At 39.0% G+C, this 15,871-nt stretch overlaps 1 protein-coding gene and 1 non-coding gene across 2 annotated transcripts; both read left to right on the forward strand.

The window, feature by feature from the left end:
- Nucleotides 1-3,277: 3,277 nt before the first annotated feature.
- Nucleotides 3,278-3,381, forward strand: LOC112762002 (small nucleolar RNA R71). The gene has a single exon (XR_003182365.1). It is a non-coding gene; the product is annotated as a small nucleolar RNA R71 (small nucleolar RNA).
- A 2,755-nt stretch (nt 3,382-6,136) lies between these two features.
- Nucleotides 6,137-9,826, forward strand: LOC140180380 (protein MAINTENANCE OF MERISTEMS-like). Its single transcript, XM_072221246.1, has 3 exons — nt 6,137-8,292; nt 8,375-8,462; nt 8,542-9,826. The coding sequence occupies exons 1-3, from the start codon at nt 7,589-7,591 to the stop codon at nt 9,805-9,807; spliced, it is 2,058 nt and encodes a 685-aa protein (XP_072077347.1). The 5' UTR covers nt 6,137-7,588; the 3' UTR covers nt 9,808-9,826.
- The last annotated feature ends 6,045 nt before the right edge of the window (nt 9,827-15,871 follow it).

Here is a 15,871-nt window from a genome sequence, read left to right on the forward strand (position 1 = left end):
ATGCACAAAAGATTCTCTTAATTGGAGTGGGTTGAAGAATTGCTTGTGATATTTCAGTGAGTGAAGTGATCAGCGGGATAAACTCCAAATTATGTGATCATGTATGGATTCCTGGGCTTCCTAAGCCTACAATTGAAAGTCTCAGAACTTAGGAATTTTATTCGAATGATATTATAGAGGTCTCTTTATAAGTTTTCACCTTGAAAATAGCTTTTCCCTTTCTTTCTCTTGTTGTGCTCATTATTTTCTTTTCTCAGCTATTTTTTTGGGTAATTGTACTTAGTTTTGACTCTAAATGTTCTATCTTAAGGCGACTTTTTAAGATGAGTTTTCAATCGACACTCTCGAACTAGTTGGTTCAAGGTATCGGGTGTTGAAGCACCCCTCGGATTTACTTACTCAAGCCTCTCTCATTGACACAGCAACACCACAAGCACTTAACTAGGAAAACAACTCTTTGAGTTTTGTTTTTTTTTAACCTTCCTAGTCATTGGTACTCAGAGCCTTGAGCCTTGCTCTTTGTTTTTCTTTCTCTTTTCTTTTCTTGCTGCTTATTGGTTTTATAAATTTTTGAGAACCTCCACAATATTTCTTTAAACTTCATTCTATGTCTTAGAGCTTCCATGCAGGTTTTCACAAACATGTAACCATATTACACAATCATATTTTCAGACCTCCACTTTTTTTAATCTTACTTGTCCCAAAATTAAAAAACAAAATTTCTTCAACATTTTCTATTCAAAAGCTCTTTGTTGAATGCTTAAAGATATTGGATACAAGTAATTTCAAAAGTAAGGTGAAATGAAGAGGAATGAATCATGATTATCAGCTAAGAAAAACAGATGTAAGATATAAGAAATAAAAGCTCAAAGATAGAGTTACTTCCTTCTTCATCATATTCTAGGCTTTGTTCTACATAGCCTCCAACACCTAACTTAGAGTAATTTTTTGTCCCCAAGCACAAGGAAAAACAGTGGTGATAGAATTATGAATAATCATGATTATCAAGTGAAAGCAAATAAGTGATACAAATTCTTATTCAAATAAACAAACAAAATTAAAGACAAAATAAAAGGTTACCATGGTTGGATTGCCTCCCAACAAACACTATTTTAATGTCACTAGCTTGATGGTTGGTACTTGCTAAGTTGGAGGTTGATCGTGATGCTTCAACTCCTCCCCCCTCACTGTGAATCTTCTCCCTTTTTCTTCATCTATAAGCTCAATGTGTTCAAAGGAGAGAATCTTGTTTACCGTGTAAGGGCCGTCACTTTTTGTTGAGTTCCCATGGAAGTAGTGGATATGAATGTAGCACCCTTTGTCCCCGTGAGAAGTCTCTTATGGGTATTTTCCTGTTCTTCCAATCTTTGGTCTTCTTCCTATGAACTTTCTTTCCTATATTTGATGATGCACACTCAACACCAAACTTAGGTTTGATATCAGGGGAAGTCTCGTTGATTTCCACAAAGGGAAGCTTGGGTTACAAACTCTTGTTAGCTTCTTTTGTGTCTTCAATTTGTTGCACCACTTCTGTTTCTTCTTTTTCCTTCAACCATGGAGGTGAAACTTCTAGAGGCATGTTAGTAGGAGATTCCTTCACATTTTGATCAATTGAATTAACCCTCATGCAATTCTCCTTTTCACTTGAATGATGCATGGTTTTGAAAACATGAAAAACTAAGTGTTCATCATGCACCTTCAACATTGATTCACCCTTTTTCACATCTATCAAGGCTTTTTCAGTAGCTAGAAATGACCTTTTTAGGATTATGGATGTATTTTTATCTTTTTCCATGTCAAGGATCACAAAATCTGCTGGGAGAAAAAACTTTTCCACCTTTATCAAGACATTCTCAACTACTTCATGTGCATATTTCATTGATTTGTCTGTCATTCGTAGAGCTATCTTTGTTGGTTTTACCTCCTTTATTTGTAGCCTCTTTACCTCAGACAAAGGCATTAGATTGATACTTTCTCGTAAATCACATAATGCTCTCTCAAAGGTGGTGCTCCCAATAGTGCATGGAATTCGACAACTCCCTGGATCCTTCATCTTTATTGAAAAATCTCTTTGAATTATGGCACTACATTTTTTGTTCATCACCATGGTTTCATTCCCTTTTAAAGACCCCTTTTTGGACAAAATCTCCTTTATAAATTTAGCATAAAGTGGCATTTGTTCTAAAGCTTCTATGAATGGAATGTTGATATGAAGCTTCTTGAACACCTCCAATAAGTTGGAGTATTGTCCATCAAGGTGTTGTTTCTTTAGCATTTGAGAGAAATAAATTCTTGGTTGATAAGATTTCACTGTTTTCTTCTCTGTTGGGGCAATAATTGGTACATGAGCCTCTTTTTATTTTCTTTCTCCTTCTTTGTAGCTCCTTCATCATGTACTTCATGGCTTGTGGCTTCTTTTCTCACGACTTTTCCACTTCTCAACATAATGGTCTTGCACTCCTCTCTTGGATTGAGTATTGTATCACTTGAAAAAGTGTTAGGTGGCCTCTCTGTGAGATGCTTAGCAATTTGTCCCATTTGTACTTCTAGATTTCTAATGGAGGCACCTTGATTTTGGAAGTTGGTTCTTGTCTCATCCATGAAGCTTTTAGTTTGTTGCATGAATGTGGAGGTGAATTGGGCTAGTGTGATAGTGGATTGGAATAGTTTTTCAATGGTGATTTCAAGGGAAGAAAATTTGATTTCAAGAGAAGAAAGCCTTTGGTAAATTTGTGGTTGTATGGGATGAGATTGTTGTTGACGAGGTGCATTGAATTTCTTTAGCTCTTGATTGCTCCAACCAAAATTTAGGTGGTTCTTTCATCCAGGATTATAAGTTTTTGAGAAGGAGTCATTATGTGGTGGCTTTGAGAAGTTTCCCATGTAATTTACTTGCTCCATGGATGCTTGTTCTTCGTTAAACAACCCATATTCTTCATTCCTGTGAGCTCCTCCACACAAGTTACAGACAACAACTTGTGTTTCCACTACAAATACTTGCATGCACTCTAATTGCTTTGTAAGCGAGGAGATTTGTTGGGAAATCATCTTATTTTGTGTCAAAAATGAATCCATGGTGCTCAACTCCATTACTCCTCTTTTCATGGTTCTCTCGGTGGAATATATATATTGGTTGTTAGCCACTATATCAATAAACTCAAGAGCTTCTTGTGGTGTTTTAAGATGCAAAGATTCCCCTGCTTAGTTGTCAAGTGAGTTCTTTGAGGCATAGGAGATTCCATCATAAAATGTTTGAAGTTAAAACCAATCGAAAAACATGTCATGAGAACACTTTCTCAACATCTCCTTGTATCTTTTCCAAGTTTCATAGAGGGACTCTCCATTCCTTTGGGTAAAGATTTAGATATCATGTCTCAATTTGACTATCTTTTGTAGTGGAAAGAATTTGGTCAAAAACTTATTAACCAAATTCACTTACGTTGCTATGCTTTCCAAGGGTTAAGTTTGAATCCATTGTTTAACTCTATCCCTTACAGATAATGAAAGAAGCCTCAACTTGATGGCTTCAGGAAAGATTCCATTGCTTTTAATAATATCACATATCAATAGAAAACTAGATATGAGTAAGTTTAGATCTTCTTAAGAGCTTTCACTGAATTAATTTTGTTGCATTAATTGAATGAGTTGGGACTTCAATTCAAAGTTATTTTTCTCCACATTAGGTCTCACTATGCTACTCCCACAACTATCACTTGTGGGGATAACAAAATCTCCAAGAGTCCTCCTAGCATTAGCATTTTTATTGTTATTTGCCAAGCTTTCTGGTTTATTTCTTAATTGCTGGAGTGTTGTTTCAATTTTAGGATCATTGAGGAGTGGTTCTTTGTCTTTGTTGTCCTACATGCTAAAAAATACACACACAAAAAAAATAAAGAGAAAACATGGAATTTTCAATATCACAGTGGAGGGAATTTCAGTGAGTAGCAAAAGAAAATAAAAAGATCTAATTTAGAGAATCAATTAATGTGGTAGTTGTTAATCTCAATTAATACCCGACAACGGTACCAGAAACTTGATGCAGAATTTTTTAAAATCACAACTCGGTAAGTGCACCGAATCGTATCAAATAATACCACGACGAGTGGGTTATCGTTTCCACGAGGATTAATGGACTAAACAACAATGATTAATTAATTATTCTAATTAGATAAATTAAAACAGAGGAGTGAGGAATCACGCGTTCAAATAGAGGACAATAAAAAGGTAAAGTAGTGAATGAAAACAATGATGATGAGAATGTTAAGGTTTCAGAGATTTTCACTCTTTAGAAAAATAATCCTTATGTTTATTTATTTGAGGCATACAAAGATCAATCACGACAAAATCATATATAACTGAATTTCAATTTCTTGACAACTCAATTTCTCCTTAATTAATTAATCGCCAATTCATTGGTCAACTAATTAAAAAAAGAGGTTGATCACAAATCTGATTTAGTTTTAAATAAGATTCAAAAGTAGTTCTTAAATTGAATTTTATGTCACGTATCCAACTAGTCCTAGGCAATATGTCACTTATTTAAACTAGAGCCATTGAAAATTATAAAGTGTAATATACTATTTGAAATATTATTTCTATTTAAATCAAAAAGTTGTGAGAAAGAGTTTTCAAGCTAATTCTAATATTAAATTTTTTAAAGCAATATTATAATCCAAAACAGAATTAGAATGTTTTCAACAGTTTTAATTTTTAGGGATGAAGAGCAAAAACTCCATTATAAAAGATCAAAATATAAACTTTAAATAAAGTAAAACACTTAGATTAATAATCTATAAATTTTTTTAAAATATTTGTTGTCTGTGTATATAGATACTGAATAACTCATGTTTAATAAGATTAATTTAAATTGTATGAAGTAAAAATACATGTTAACATATTTCTTTATTTGACTGATTCTATTAGATAATATCTCAAGTGATACAAACTCAAAGTAGTATTAGAAAATGTTCAAATTTAATTCGTTAATTTCGTTTACAATGATTGTGAGGATTATAGTATGTATATTTGAATGTACCTAATAACAATATTTTGTTGCGCCAAATTCAAAGTTACTTGTAGGAATCTTCAACTAATTGTAAGAAAGTTTATAAAACGAAGTAAAATAGTGATAAGAGTCTTTTCTATGACATATAACTAGATGTTAATTGTTTTAATTAGTGTTTTATATTTTTATTAAATAATAATAATTAATAAATTTACTAATTATGGAGGTAATAATTTTAATTGTTTTCTACATAATTTCTGAGATACGATAACAAAGATAATAAATAAGTTTTTTATTTTATAGTTAGGTCTAAAATAATCTATATAATTCTTCAAATAAAAAATTATATCGTAAAAAATTTTATAAAATAATATAATGATATAATATAGTATAATGAAACCTAATTCTAACAATGTATGAGAGAGAGAGAGAGAGAGAGAGAGAGAGAGAGAGAGAGAGAGAGAGAGAGAGAGAGAGAGAGAGAGAGAGAGAGAGAGAGAGAGAGAGAATTTTTTGATTAAATATAGAAAACAGAATCAATTTTTTGTCAATTTAATTCTGAGAAATGACATTTAAACAAAAAATTAACATATAAATACAAAAATAATACATTGACACTTAAACAAAGTTTAACTCATATAAATTCTATTTCGAAAAATATTTCTTTTCGTCCAATTAAATTTTACATTCATTTATATAAGTTAAAAAAATAAAATTATAAAAAATTAGAATAAATCCAAATATTTGTAATAATTCTTTTTAATATTATTAAATATTAATTAACTTCACAACTTATAATTTAATTTCTAAAATTAAAGAATCTACCAAAAGATATATGTACGTTATTTGTTTTATAACATATATAAAATATATCAAAATATAATAATATTTTAATAAACATAGTTAATGATAAAGAAATAATAGGATATTTTTTTTATAAAATAATTTAATAGTCATACTAAATTTATTAATTAAAGAATAATACTAATGGATATTATTGATCAAATTTATTATTAATATTAATTAGAAGGTAATATTAGTAGAGACTTTTAAATAAATAGAGACAACTAAAAATAATTTTTAAATTTAGAAAAATTACAACATATAGAAAAGACTATGTGGCAATCGAGTAATAGATGATATGTTAATTTTTAGGGCAAAAAACCCATATATACCAAGGAGAGATCAAAATTACCGAAATCAGCCAAACCAGAAATTCATACCTGAATCAACCAGGACGAATTATTATATAATTCGAATCAATAAGATTCGAATTATACTCTCAAGTAATTCGAATTGATATAATTCGAATTATCTCTATGCAACAAATGAACGTAATTCGAATCAATATGATTCGAATTATAGTCATCCAAAAAATCATGTAATTCGAATCAATACGTTTCGAATTTACATAACCTATTTTGAATTTAGTTAACTCGAATTACTAGGAGAAGTTTATGATAGAGAGGTTCGAATCAAGTTGATTCGAATTAGGGTTAAAACCGATTTCCATAGTAATTCGAATCAAGTTGATTCGAATTACAACTGTTTCGGCTATAAAAGGAGTTCGAACCAAGTTCATTCGAATCAGTTTGTCTTTCTCTAACCCCACCAAATCCCAGAGAAAACGACCAACCTTTCGTACGAGTAAGAGGAGATCGCCTTTTTTTGTCGATGGGGGACGATCCGGGAAGGCTTTATCGTTTGGATGGAGTTGCGCATATCGCCGGTGTCATCAACGACGAGGTTAGTGGTTTATGGTTTAGCGTTTTATGATAACGGTATTTGTTAATGGTTTTTGATAATGGTTTATGTTACTGTTAGTGGTTTAGGATAGTGGTTTAGGAGAGTGGTGCAGGCTAGTGGTTTATTGTTAATGGTTTTTTATAGCGGTTTATTTTAGTGTTAGCGGTTTAAGCAAGCGGTTTAGGCTATTGGTTTTTGTTAGTGGTATTTGAAATTGGTTTTTTTAAGCGGTTTGTGCTAATTGTTTTGGATAGTGGTTTTAGTGATGGTTAGCGGTTTAGGGGGTTTTTTGAGTTGGTGGTGTATGGTAGTGGGTTTTTTTAATGGTTTTTTATAGCGGTTTATTTTAGTGTTAGCGGTTTAAGCAAGCGGTTTAGGCCAGTGGTTTTTGTTAGTGGTATTTGAAATTGGTTTTCTTAAGGGGTTTGTGCAAATTGTTTTGGATAGTGGTTTTTGTGATGGTTAGCGGTTTAGGGGGTGGTCTGAGTTGGTGGTGTATGGTAGTGGGTTTTGTTAATGGTTTTTTATAGCGGTTTATTTTAGTGTTAGCGGTTTAACTAAGCGGTTTAGCGGTTTAGTGGTTAATGGTAGTGGTTTATGATAAATGTGATCATGCATCTGTTTTTGTTAATGGTATTTGCACTAGGTTTGAGTGAGCGGTTTCTGTATAAAATGTTGGTCGTTTGTTTCATTTATCTTTTACACATGACGTTTTATTTTCTGGTTCCTTATGAAACATATTGTTTATGTTAGTGGGTTGTGCATCTCTTCTAATTATGCAGTTTATGTACTGGCCAGCCTCGTCGTTGCATATCCAGCGTTAGGCGGCAGCAGGGGATGCGTCTTGATGAGAGGTACGTTCCGTACCTGCAGATGGCCGGATTGTACCATTTTGCGAGACTGAATGACAGATGGTTCCGACTAGACGAGCCCCTAGTCAGCGCATTCGTCGAGAGGTGGCGGCCTGAGACGCACACCTTCCACATGCCTTTCGGAGAGTGCACCATCACTCTTCAGGACGTCGCATACCAGCTGGGGTTGCCAGTGGACGGAGATTACGTTAGTGGTTGCCTGACAGACTTTCACCTTTATATTGAGGGTGGGAGACCTGCTTGGCAGTGGTTCCATGAGTTGCTCGGTGTTTTACCTCCCGAAAACCAGGTGCAGAAATTCGCAGTCAACTGCACCTGGTTTCAGGAGACATTTGCAGAGTGTCCAGACGGGGCTGATGAGGAGACAGTTAGGCGCTTTGTCCGGGCCTATATCATGATGTTATTGGGCACGCAGCTCTTTGCCGACAAGTCCGGCAATCGTATACACATCAGATGGCTACCTTATGTTGCTCGGCTTGAGGAGATGGGTCGCTACAGTTGGGGGTCGGCGGCACTTGCATGGTTGTACAGGTGCATGTGCCGAGTCGCCAACAGACATGTGGTGAAGTTAGCTGGCCCTTTACAGTTACTACAGTCTTGGATATTCTGGAGGTTTCCCACTCTTAGACCATCTGGGTATGATGAGATTAGCTGGCCCCTTGCCTCGAGGTACCGTTGTTGTTTTGTATTATATATTCTTCTCGTATTTATTTTCGATTATGAAACCAATTTTAATGTTTCTCGTACGCAGATGGTCTGGTTACAATCCTGGGATTAGCAACAAGGGACCTCGGGTACAGATGGCTCGCCTGAAGATCGACTTGTTACAGCCTCGGCAGGTAAGTACGCAGAACATGTGTATTTCAAGTCATTGTTTCAGTTTATATTGTCCAACCCTTTTAATTTTTATTTTTCCAGTTCATATGGATGCCCTATAGCGCACTAGACGTCATCCAGGTTGTACATCCGGAGGTCTTGGAGCCTCGGCATACGATGTTATGGCGGTGCAGGACGTCCCTGATTTACTTTGCGGTTGTGGAGTGGCATCAGGTTGATAGAGTTTTACCTCAGTTTGGCGGCGTTCAGCCTATACCGTCTCCCGCCTTGAACATCGACTTCTTGATGTCGAAGGATGGGAGAGGAGGTGACCGTTGGTTCCCGGCACAGTACGCTGACTGGCACGTTCACTGGCAGGAGCGTGCGGAGCACATTCTACAGTTTGACATCGTCCCCGACCCCGGTCCGTCACACGATTTCTTGACATGGTGGTATCAGCACGGAAAGAGGTTTCTGTCGCCGGAGATGTTATTGGGGGATCCGAGAGGTATTCCTATTCCAGATGAGGCTACGCAGAGGGGTTCAGGTCGACTTCCAGATATGGACCGGGTCGAGGACGTTCCCGACAGACGTCGTATTGAGCGGAGAGCTCGAGTTGGGACACGTCGTAGCCAGCGGGAGTGGATCGGGGCGGATCTTGCTATGGATGACGTCGAACCCCCAGTTAGGGGTGGCGGGAGAGTTCGTGGTCGTGGAGGCAGGAGGAGAGTGGGTGCTGCTAGAGAGGGTGCCCAGATGCCTATGGGAGGTGATGTTGCGGGGGTTGATAGGGCCCATCGGGGCGGACATGAGGGTGGGTCGCGTGGATCTGGTATGGGAGATCCGACGACTCACACTGATGCTGGGCTTGGTGGTGGAGGTCTTGGAGATTACTTCGTAGGTGTTCCCGGTGATGATCATACCCTCCAGGAGAGTACTCCATGGGTGAGTCCGAGCTCGATGTTTGGAGACTTGCTTGCTAGTGATGGCATTGTGGCCGAGTTTGGTGGACCGCATTTCCTTGACGATATCCGGACCATCATGCAGGAGGATGAGGCAGCAGCCGGACGGGTTCAGACGACAGGGACACAGCCACCCCTGGATGTAGATCTGAACGAGCCTGCCACGGTAGCTCCCCCGCATCCTTTTGCCATGGGTGGGACCCCAGCATCGGCCCAGACTGTTGGGTCACATTCAGTTGCCGGCCCGTCATCATCCAGACCCGTGCATGCTGCGCGTGTGACCCCGATACAGCCAGTTCCGGATGACAGCGACGAGTCTATTGAGGATGAGGAGCCACTTATACGGAGGAGTTTCCGGACACGGGTGCCACGCCGTTGCGGCACTGGATCGCACCTATTTAGATGATTTATGGATAGTGGTGTATGTCATGTTGTTATATTTATATTGTCTACCTTATTGGTTGGTTATCTTTGTTATGGTATGTACGTTGTAGTTATGTTATTTGATGTTATGGTATGTACTTTGTTGTTTTGTTATGTCATATACTATGATGTATTCCACTTTTCTGTTATGATATATAGTTTCATGTTATGTTATTCATTATGATTCATCCCTCGCGGTAATGTTGTTTGTTTTAGAAACTAATTTCAATCATTTAAAACATATTCAGCAGAAATATTTGGTACGAATAACAAGTTTCATTACTAATAGGAAACAACTTAGTACAAAGGAGCACAATGGTTGCTAACTTACGTAGAAGACAAGTGCTAATAGATTAAGAAATCTCCTATTGATTTCCAGCAGTCCCGCTGGGGCCTGCGCCTTGTGGACAACTACGCCTGGTGTGACCTGGCTGCCTGCAGAGGCCACATCTCTTTGGCCGGTTCGGATCTGCTTCATCCATGTTGGTGCGGATTCTTGTGGATCTTGGACGACCCTCCCGCGCACGCCTCATATTCGGATCCGGTATAACGGTTGGCCCTGCATAAGGTGGCCAGAAACCCTCTGGAATGGGAGGTGTAAATCCCATCTGATAGACACCGAAAACGGAACTCAGGCGATAGACCTCGTGGACGTAGGGCTGCCATGTAAGTCGTGAATAAGCACAACATGCCAGTGCGTGTGGACAGGGAAAATGAAGTGCTTGGAAGTATCCACAATCACAAGTCTTAGAACCTAATGAGACCCTGTACGTACCAAGGGAGAATGAACCTGTCGGAGTCGTCTCAGCAACGGTGTATTCCGAGTTATCCCTGTCGTAAACAGTCACCGTGAAGCACCTGGCTGTCTTCAGGTTGGCCTCGATACACTTTACTAGGTATTGACTGAATTGTTGTCCAGTACCCATCTGAGCCTCGGCCTCCCTTCCCTTACGGACAAATAGCTCAGCTAGCCTTCCGTATGTGGCCTTCACCAGCGAGCAAACAGGGAGGTTTCTTACCCCCTTCAGGATTGAGTTGACACATTCAGAAATATTGGTCGTCATGTGCCCGAATTTCCGACCCGCATCACAGTACTGTGTCCACAACGAATACTCGATTCGGTTCGCCCAGTCACACATTGCCGGATTCTCAGAGCGCAGAATGTCAAACCAGTAGTCGAACTCCACTTCAGTCTTCGCATATGCGGCGTTAACAAGAAGCCTCCGGGCATCTTTTCCCTTGAACGTCAATGCAAAGTTCGATGCAACGTGTCGAATGCAGAACGCCCGGTACGCAGCTGGGGGTAGCCATCCCCCATCCGGAGCCTCGAGTGCTGCCTTTATGCCATTATGCCTATCTGAAATAACTAACAGACCCGGCTGAGGTGTCACGTGCTCACGGAGGTGGGAAAGAAAGAAAGACCATGACTCAGCATTCTCACCCTCGACCAGTGCAAATGCCACGGGGAGGATGTTCGAGTTTCCGTCCTGTGCAATGGCGACTAGCAGTGTTCCCCCATACTTCCCATATAGATGGGTACCATCAATACTCACCAGAGGCTTGCAATGACGGAATGCCTGGATACAAGGGGGGAAAGTCCAGAACAGCCTATGAAAATAAACCTGAGACTCGTCAACCTGTCCCCCAACTCGAACAGGGCAAGTCCTGAGGACGGCTACAGTGCCAGGCATCGTCAGCTGAACTCCTAAAACCCACCTAGGGAGCTCGTTGTACGACTCGTCCCAGTCCCCATATATGACGGCAACGGCCTTCTGCTTCGCCATCCATACCCTCCTGTACGTTGGCCTGAACCCAAATTGTGCGGCCGTGGCATTTTGAAGCACCTTGATGTTCACAGCTGCATCAGCCATAACCATCGGCATAATGAAGGTGGATATCACATGGTAGTCCAGACTCCTGTGGTCGCTGGAGATGGAGCTGGCGAGACATGTATGAGGACCGTTGTATCGCTTCACTTCCCAGATACCCTTCCGCTGTCGGAGACTCATCCGAATGAGCCATGTGCACCCATTCCCAAACTCAGAACACTTTCCCACATACCTCCGATAGTCAGACTCAACGACCTTGTACTGGACCCCTCGGCGGATACTGTACGTCTTCACATTGAACAGCGCCTCATCTTTATCCTGAAATTGTTGGCCAACCTGAAACTCGTTCACACCGGCAGACCCCTCGGTATCTCTAGCGCCAAATCCTGAGGGCAGCAGAGCATTTTCGTCCTGCCGCATGGCAACCAGGTCCAACGAGGAAAAATGGGGTGGATACTGCTGTGTGCCAGAACTAGATCCACCTGTAGCCCTTCTCGGAACAGTAGTTCCAACATCATCGCCGCTTTCATCAGCGATCAAATCCGGCTCCACGTCATCGTCATCTGGATCATCAAACAAACCATCACCAACACCAGCCGGTGTGGGACAATGTACCTCGGTGGGAATATGTTCCCCATGCCGAACCTCATCTCCAACATTCCCGCCCAGATCGACGGCAAACGAAGGGGACGCAACAGGCTGCATTGGTGGCTCATACACAGGAGCAGAGGACGAAGCAACAGCAGGTCTCGAGCTCGACCCGGCAACTGCGGCTATAGTATTCGCATTCCGGTTTGAACCACCCGAGCTAGATACCACATCAACCAACTTAGCCAACAACTCTGGTGTCCTTACCTCGGGAAACTGCCTACGACAAAGAAACATAACCTGCAAGTCCTCGTTACTGCCGATTGTGGAACAATCAAACTTCACGGTGTCATGGAGCACCGCTGTTGGAATGCGGTAGAAAAACTTCTTGACCCTTTTAACTCCTTCGAGACCAAGCTTATCCAGCACATAGCTAACAAGAGCATCGTAGGTGGTTGTTGGCGTCACGATAATACATAGTGGATCCTTATCAGTGAACTTCACCCCGGATCGAGTTTTTCTCTTAATCGACCCTCTATAATGTACCAACACTAGGAAACTCTCCTCACTAGCCATCTCCCCACTTTGTTCACAGCATCATGAGTTCACAGCATATATATATAGCCCTGGTTCGTGCTATATATATATAATTCGAAACAATTTGTTTCGAATTATCACAACCTAGCCTAGTAATTCGAACTAACTAAACTCGAATTTGTTACTTATAATTCGAAACAATTTGTTTCGAATTATGTTGAAACACAAACTAACCTAGTAATTCGAATTAACAAGACTCGAATTCTTCATATATATTTCGACACAAGTTCATTCGAATTACCTTATGTTCTTACCTTCATAGTAATTCGAATCATATTGATTCGAATTACTTTAACTCTTGCATGCATATAATTCGAATGAAATCAATTCGAATTACTTGAGATCATAATTCGAATCTTATTGATTCGAATTACATAATAATTGGTCCTGGTGGATACAGGTGAAGATTTTTGATTTGGCGGATTTAGGTAATTTCGAATGCTCCTTGGTTTATTTGGGTTTTTTGCCCTAATTTTTATTTACAGACAAATTTATGTATCAATGAATAATAATAAAAAAGAAAACACTGTCTAATATAGGATACAATAAAAATAAACATTAATAAATTAAAAAATAACAAAAAATAACTTAAATTTTTAAATATAAAATCTAAAAAAACAATTTTTCATAGAGATCAACAGTTTTTGATTTATAATTTTTTTTTGTTTAAATTAAATACGATTGAAAAAATAAATAAAACTAATAACATTTTTTTTCCAAAGATAATAGGTTATATTTCATTAATTATTAAAAAATGAAATACAAAGATGTCCAAAAGTAGAACAGCATAATAAAAGGTGGGAATTTCCCAAAGACACTACACTGAAGGTATTCATCCAACGGTGCATGGTCGAAAAACGAAGAAAAATCTTAAAGAAGAAATAATGATAAATCAAATTGAATGCAACTAAGAGCTTGTCTCATGGAGATGACGACCTAAACTGGGAGTTCTTTGGATTTCACGGAGCAACTTGACAGAGCTTGCTAGAATGGCAGACGGCATAGAAGTAGAACCTTCAAAAATCAACTGGTTGCGAGCTTTCCAGCAGTTCCAGCAAATGATGGCAAGCAATTGAGGATTACGGTCAGCATTCTTCAACGGGTTAAGTATCTCTGTTGATGCAGTCCACCATGTCCAAAAGTCGTTAGAACTCTGAGGGGGAAGACAATCACGAAGATAACTCTGAGACCACACGTCTTTAATTCTAGAGCAATCGATCAAACAATGAGTGACTGTTTCCGTTGCTTCATGACAGCAAGGGCATATTGGTGATATAGATGGGATGCGGTGATGAATCTGAGCAAGCACCGGAAGTCGGCCATGGAGAGCTTTCCAGATAAATAGCTTAATTTTGTGAGGCAAGTTCAACTTCCATAGATCAATCCACGGCTTTTTCTGCTGCATATAATTAGGGCAAAGCTCCAGAGGCGGATGGTAAAATAAATAGCCAATTCTGTAACCTGAAGCTGTATCATATTGCTTGGATTTGTTCAAATCCCATTGCAATTTGTCCCTACTCTGCTGAATTTTAACTGACAAAATCCTGTTTGCAACGTCTTGGGGAAATAATTCTTGAATGAGATTCTGATTCCAATTTCTATCTTCAGTAATTAGATCTTTAACCCTTGGAACCAACTCAGAAATAGCCTGTCTATTTGGCATGTCAGAAATCATTAAAGGATACGGAGGAGGCAGCCAAGGATCCTCAAAGGTTCGGATATTCTCACCAGTACCCACAGCCTAATTAAGACCTTTTTCAACAATCTTTCGGCCTTCCAGTATGCTCCTCCATCCCCAAGAAGCTAAGACTCCAATTTCTGCCGTTATAGCATTACCATTGCTAAAGTATTTACCTCTTAAGATTTTGGATAATAAGGAAGTAGGCTGTGTTACAAGTCGCCAAAACTGTTTGCCTAAAAGCGCCAGATTTTGGATTCTGAGATCTTTAAATCCAAGGCCTCCTTCTTTTCGTGGGCAGGTCATAGTGTCCCAGCTAATCCAAGCCATCCTCCTTTCAGAACCTTTTTGTCCCCACCAGAATTGAGAAAGTAGAGAGTGAATTTCTGAAATTAAATTATCAGGCAACTTGAAGCAAGACAATGTATAAATAGGAATAGCTTCTCCCACTGCCTTAAGCAATACGTGTCTACCACCTGACGAAAGAAGATTGCGCTTCCACCCTTGGATTTTTTTCCGAACCTTTTCTTTGATCATACTAAAAGAAGCCTTTTTCGATTTAGAGACTGTAGAAGGCAAACCAAGGTATTTATCCTGAGCCCCAATATGATTAATATTCATAGAGTTAGCCAGTAGTGTACGAGTAGTGGACGGAGTGTTGTGGCTAAAGAATACAGCAGATTTATTAAGATTTACCCTCTGGCCACTGATGCTTTCATAAGAATTCAATAAATGCAGGATATTTAAACATGCTTCAGGATTAGCCTTACAGAATAAAATAGAATCATCAGCAAACAGAAGATGGTTGACCTTGAGACATCGCCTATGTATCTGAAGACCCTGAATTAGTCTATTTTGTTCTGCCTTGTGTAGCAAGAAGGAGAGACCTTCTGCACAAAAAAGAAAAAGATAGGGGGATAGAGGATCTCCTTGTTGAATACCTCTATTTGGTTTGAAGAAACCATAAGGTTGTCCTTCCACAATAACAAAATAAGAAACGGTTGTCACTAATTCTCGAATCCACATGATCCATCGGGAGTCAAAACCAAACTTCTCCAATATAAACCAAAGAAAGTGCCATTCCACCCTATCATATGCCTTACTCATATCTAATTTTAGCGCCATTTCATTTTCGAGACCCCTTTTTTTGTTCTTCAAGTAATGCATACACTCATGAGCAATTAGGATATTATCAGAGATTAATCTGCCTTTAATAAAAGCACTCTGCGTAGGGCTAATTAGTCTATTCATCATACCCTGAAGCCTATGTACAAATACTTTGAAGATAATCTTGTAAAAGACTGAAGAGAGGCTTATTGGTCTTACCTGAGTCATATCTTTAGCATCAGAAATCT

Source organism: Arachis hypogaea, chromosome 16, assembly GCF_003086295.3.
Source record: "Arachis hypogaea cultivar Tifrunner chromosome 16, arahy.Tifrunner.gnm2.J5K5, whole genome shotgun sequence".
In the NCBI taxonomy this organism is placed as follows: Eukaryota; Viridiplantae; Streptophyta; class Magnoliopsida; order Fabales; family Fabaceae; genus Arachis; species Arachis hypogaea.